The 5,935-nt window shown below is 38.3% G+C and overlaps 1 protein-coding gene and 1 pseudogene across 3 annotated transcripts; both read right to left on the reverse strand.

The window, feature by feature from the left end:
* Positions 1-1,108: 1,108 nt before the first annotated feature.
* On the reverse strand, positions 1,109-3,919 carry LOC130666471 (uncharacterized). 3 transcript variants are annotated; one of them, XR_008989684.1, is made up of 4 exons: positions 3,718-3,918; positions 1,990-3,560; positions 1,697-1,889; positions 1,109-1,332 (listed from the first exon to the last, which is right to left on the reverse strand). XR_008989684.1 is itself a non-coding variant. In XM_057467489.1 (3 exons), the coding sequence occupies exons 2-3, from the start codon at positions 3,445-3,447 to the stop codon at positions 1,824-1,826; spliced, it is 1,524 nt and encodes a 507-aa protein (XP_057323472.1). In that variant the 5' UTR covers positions 3,448-3,560; positions 3,718-3,919; the 3' UTR covers positions 1,109-1,823. The 3 variants fall into 3 exon arrangements, 2 of the variants coding, with proteins under 2 accessions (XP_057323472.1, XP_057323471.1); XM_057467489.1 differs by having other exon boundaries at positions 1,109-1,889; positions 3,718-3,919; XM_057467488.1 differs by having other exon boundaries at positions 1,697-3,560; positions 3,718-3,910.
* A 623-nt stretch (positions 3,920-4,542) lies between these two features.
* Positions 4,543-4,681, reverse strand: LOC130667246 (U2 spliceosomal RNA; annotated as a pseudogene).
* Between the last annotated feature and the right edge of the window lie 1,254 nt (positions 4,682-5,935).

Below are 5,935 nucleotides of genomic sequence, written 5' to 3' on the forward strand. Positions count from 1 at the left end.
CGGGGAGCTCGGACTCTCCGGAGGGAAGGTCAACATCTTTCGCGGAGGCACCCGGATCGGCCGTTCTGTGGTGGGCCTTGACGTCTTTCAACGCCACGGCCTTAGGCTTAAGGGATTTATACCCGCATGTTCGACAAAAATATTTGATATCAGCATTCGGGTGCTCCCGCGCAAGATGTTGATTGAGACTAGTATAATTATTGTATTGACGCAGTGTCCTTTTAACGACGGTAGCGCAGAAAGGACACCGCACTGGAAAATAAAATGGGAATTGGAGCTCAATCTCCATGGCAGAAATCGAAGGAAGTCCCACACAAAGAGATATATGACTATCTCTTTAGTCGCAGGGGAGACCCTCAGGAACGGAAGAGTACAGAAGAACCGGTACGGGATAAAAGGGGAGCCAATTTGTATTTGCCACCCTCTTACACCAAGGGACCGTGATAGGAAAGAGTTCAGTACGAGTTACAAGGGAAGCAAATTTGGATTTGCCACCCCCTGAACCCAAGAGACCGGAATAGAAAAGAGTTCGGCACTGGAGCAACGGGAAGCAATGGGAATTGCAACCCCTCGCACCCAAGGGACCGGGATAGAAAGAGTTTTCGGGAACTAGAGAACCGGGAGAGCAATTGGTATTGCCACCCCCGATATCTAGTCACCCGGAAAGATAAAGAGGTTTCGGTGCGGGAACGAGAGAGAGCACAAGTGCCCGCTCTGAACCCAAGGGACCGAGAGAGAAAAACTGTGGCTCTTTATTACGAAGTGACAGTGTATTGCTGCCACTCGCAATTGGAAACTTCAGGAGGGAGCGAGAGAGTGACCGAATAGATCACTAACCCGGACAGAAAGAGATAGATGGGTTGGTAGTGGGAAGGATGGAGACCGTAAGCGGGCAGTTACCAGTATAACTGGTTAACTTGTTGTTACAAGTCTCCGGGAACGACTTTCGCCGCGAGGAGTAAGTTAGGAACCTACTTTACCGACTCACGTCAATTGTAGGTAACCTAGCCCGGATATAGGAGAGAGTGGTGTTACCGACAGTTGTCAATAACAACCACCCAACTTCAAGAGTAGGTACTTGAGAAAACTTCTTAAGGGGTTAGGGGTACTCAGGGGTATGAAAAAATGATGATTTTCAATAATTTTTTTTTTGTAGTTAATTACTTTATTTGACAAAAATAAAAACATAGCTTTATTAGAACACGTTTCGATTTGACTTCACGAAAATTTCAAAAAAAAAAATTAATAATTCAAAAAGTTATCGCTGTTTTTGTAGAGCCCGTTCCTCCCGAAGTCCTTTGCGGTGATCATCATAAGTCCTTGGAGATTCATCTAAAATCAATCGGACAAGAAAAATTAGTTTTATTAATAGATAATCTTGTGCCTGATCGAAGCTTTTTTTTTTTTTTTCGAAATTAACAAAATGGCGGCCTCAGGAAATTTTTTTCAAATTTTCGAGAAAAAAACCGACAGTTTATTGTTAAAAAAAAATCGAAATTTTGAAAAAAAAAAAAAATCCTTCGATCAGGCACGAGTTTTTAATGTATTTCAAAAGTACAATAAATTTTATTGAAATCTACCGAGCAGTTTTTAAGTTACAGTGATCACCAGTTCAGAAAACATAGTTTTGAGAAAAACGCATTTAAAGTTTTGCTATGGATTTATGTCGAATTATAAGAATTATTTAATAACTTACACTGAGTCATCTATTCCTGGACCATATAATAGCTCTTCAGCCGACATAGCAGCTTCCAAAATATCGATTTGCTGGTGCCTACGTTGCAATCGACCTTCTCGGGTGTTATCATTAGCGCGCTTATCTGCTACTTTGATACGTGCAGCATCCATTCTTTCTGCATACCGATGAGAATTAGGCCCACAATTAAGTCCTAGTGTATTCATCAAGACTAATAATGAATTTATACCCTCATTAAATATACACATAGCAACGTATGCAGCTATTTGTACGATGGTAAAACTAGTATTTACCGTTTTTGGGCATATTTTCCATACTAGTTGGTTAAAGCTTTCATTATTATTCTGATTGAATCCACCTACACATCTTGAAAGTAAATTTTCATTACTAAGATCTTCGTATATAGGCTTGATAGCTTTTAAAACATCAGAAGGTAAAGGAGAATAATCGTGAGAAAAGGTATCAAGCTCTCCTCTTGCTTCAGCGCGCTGGTAAGAGCACCAAGATTCTTCGCCTTTTGGACACATATCATGATTCGGTTTTTCATCACTCGAGCCGTAGTGATAAAAGGTTGCCATTATAGCAGATTTCATATTTTCAATAGAATCACAATGCCGGCGTATTGCTAAACCATAGTACACAGTTAGTTTGTCTATTAATTTTCCTGTGAGCTTACCTCGACCACCAAGACCTTTTTGTTTACTCTTCAGCGTACGTAATCGACTCCCCATCCGCTTTTGGACATGCCCTATACATTCCTTTTTATTTACAGTTGTATTTTCGTAAGGATCTGATTTTATAATTCCTGAATAGGTCTTGGAGTCACCATCACCAATATAGTTGGCATACTTAACTCCATATTTAGTTTCAGAATACGAAAACATTTCGACCATCGCATCCACCTCCATTTTCCCAGAAGACCCTTGATGATTAGCAGAACACACATCTTCATGCGATTGATACCATTCCTCGAACTCAACAGTATTTGTTTTTTTTTTCCAATACTCACATAGCTTACAATATGCACTTTTAATGTTTATGTCAAGAATCTTTCCAGTAAAATAGCCAATTATAGAAGAAACTCCAAATGACGATGTATATCCCCGTTTTTGCCAGGTTCCATCTCCCGATACAGTTAGATGATTTATATCTTCATTTTCAGTTGTTGGCATTGCTTGCTTTTCTTCATTCACAGCTTTCGTCATGAAGGTTTCTGCGACGGCTTTACTACAATTCAAAATCTGTTTCAGTAAAATTGTATGCGTAGATTTATCTAAAAAAGACGGCATGTCCATCAGGCCGCAAAACTTGCACAATCCTTCGTATCCTATTCCTAGTATTCTCATTACAAAAATGAAACGTCTGTTTATTTCATAAGAATGCCCAACGAAAGAACAGGAAGGAATATATTCATTTCCACAGTTATTACATGCAACTACAATTTTGAATCCCAGCCCACGTGTACTTGCTGTTTGAAACACTACATTTCCATCACATTTTTTACATTTTATAAGAGCAGAAATTGCAGTGAATACCTGAATAAAATTTATTATTCGAAATTCAGTACTGCTGTCTTCAGGTACATCATCTTCAGTGTTTTGTTTTAATTTTTTAGAAGATGTACTCTGAATACTTTCATCACGTTCGGCTGTTTTCGGATTAAAAACATTCTTTCTTTTGACTGAACGCGACTTATTAATTTTTTCAGAACTCCGAAGTTCTCTTGAAACCTTTCTAGAATCACGTCCCATGGTTAATAATTTAATTCACTTGAGAAATAATTTATCACAAAACTATCGACTGATCAGTGCAACGACTACAGGTATACTGGCAACCAAAAATTATTTTTCAGTTCTTGTACTACCTACAAATTGTGAATATATGTAGAAGGATATATATATATATATATATATATATATATATATATATATATATATATATATATATATATATATATATATATATATATATATATATATATATATATATATATATATATATATATATATAATTATAAATACATTAAAATGGGGAGATATTCATGACAATGAAACCCGAAAGGTCGGTTGCTTGCAGCTGTTTCTAGCTACCTGCTCTCGAATGCCACGTAGCACCCGAGCGTCCTTTGGTCATTGTTAAATAACTCGAAAAGAATTTGTCGGATTCACTTCAAATTTTCACACAATATTTTTAAAATATTATACTTTAAGAAAATGCAAAAAAAAAAAAATCGATTTTTTGAAAATTCTGACTACCCCTAACCCCTTAAGTGACCCAGGGTAAAAAATGGATAAAGGGGAAGTTAAGTAGAAGAATGAAGAAAAAGAGAGGGACCCTGTAAACTCATGAATGTGCAAGACTTACCACCGATGTCCACCACGGGTTGAGTCCACTTGGTTTTGAAGTCCTCCGGGGATACCGAGCTGCTCGTCGCGCCACTTATAAGATAATCGCTTCTCGGCAATATCACAGAAGGAGTGAAATAGGTAATAAATAATAATATTGCACTGGTATATAACTCAATAAATTAAATAAATAAATAAATAATTTACATAAATAAATAAATAAATAAATAATTTACATAAATAAATAAATAAATAAATAATTTACATAAATAAATAAATAAATAAATAATTTACATAAATAAATAAATAATTTACGAATATCAAACCGCACAATGTAAAATAAATAATAAATAAAACTCTGTGACTATAATTTAAAAAAAAACTAAGATCAAAGTGTTCCAGCGACTAGGTGTTAAAAATATGAGATACGTTCAGGTTGCTATTGGGGAGTTTTTACACTCCCCCTCAAAAATGTCAGGTAGATCTGATCTTTGGAAAAGGGTTTATTGAGCTGCACCCGCCTGTATTGCAATGACAGGACAACTCTCGGTCAAACCGGAGCAAGCTCCGGGACTCAACAAATTTCCAAAAATCAGATTAATATACTGGATTAATGAACAGTGAAACACATGCAAGTGTTTGGAACAAAGGCTTTTGTCTTGGGTATGACGCAAAAGCGCGGGAAACTAGACTCCAGGTCAGTACCAGGGGTATTTATAGGATATGCATTTGCCTCAAAGGCATATCGTGTCTATTTTCCGAAAGATAGATCAGTGAAAACTACACGGGATGTGAAGTTTGTCGATCAGATTGGTTTTAAGGGCGAATATAAGGAAATATTTGAAAACGAGAGAAATACTGAGGTAATAGAGGAGCAATGCGAAGAGCAGTGTGATGAGCAGTGTGAAGAACTCGAGACGCCGAGCGAAGAGCCGGAGAAGCCCGAACCAGAAACGAAACAAGAGAGACCCCAGAGAAAGAGAGGGGCAACAAAGTCTTGGGAAGGTGTAAAGTTACCCAGCAAGAGAGGACGGGGACGACCGATGTATATTCGGACAGGATCGGTAGGAAGACCGAAGAAAGTATACGTCACAGTACCAGACGAACAGAGTGGGGATGACCACGAAGCTGCTACCGATGGAGAGAATGAAGGAATTGAAGATGATGCGATGGAAGAAGATGTTTTCGCATATCTGACAGTAACAGAAAATCCGACTACATGGAAACAAGCGAGCAAGACAGAAAATGCGGACTTGTGGAAGATAGCATTAGAAGAAGAGATGCTAGCTCAAATAAAGAACAAGACATGGGAAATCGAAAAGAGACCCAGAAACAGAAAGGTAATCGGAAGTCGCTACGTATTTTGCACTAAATTTGATGGCAAAAGAAAAGTCAGATTAGTAGCAAAAGGGTGTTCTCAGAGGCCAGGAGAAGATTTCACCGAGACATTTTCACCAGTAGTGAGGTCAACGTCGGTGAGGATCATGGCAGCAATGGCAGCAGAATACAACTTGAAAATTCACCAGATGGACATAGTTACCGCATATTTAAACGGTAAATTGCGCGAAAGTGTATACATGGAAGTGCCCGAGTGTATGTATGAGATTATCGAAAAGATAAGTGCGGGTGAGCCCATCGGTTTAGGTGGGAAGATAATACGCGACGGGAAAATAATAGAAACCGTAAAGCGCTGGAGAGAGGGCTTGAAAGCGGGGAGTGACAGTGTACGTGCTCTGAAAAAGTCGTTGTATGGGTTGCGCCAAGCCGGGGTTGAGTGGCATCGAAAACTAGTAGATAGAATAAATGTATTAGGTTTTAATGCAGTGCCACAAGATGAATGTCTGTTTGTGAACCGGAAAGGTGACAGTATGATGTATATAGCAATATATGTAGA

Source organism: Microplitis mediator, chromosome 4 (assembly GCF_029852145.1).
Source record: "Microplitis mediator isolate UGA2020A chromosome 4, iyMicMedi2.1, whole genome shotgun sequence".
Lineage (NCBI taxonomy): Eukaryota > Metazoa > Arthropoda > Insecta > Hymenoptera > Braconidae > Microplitis > Microplitis mediator.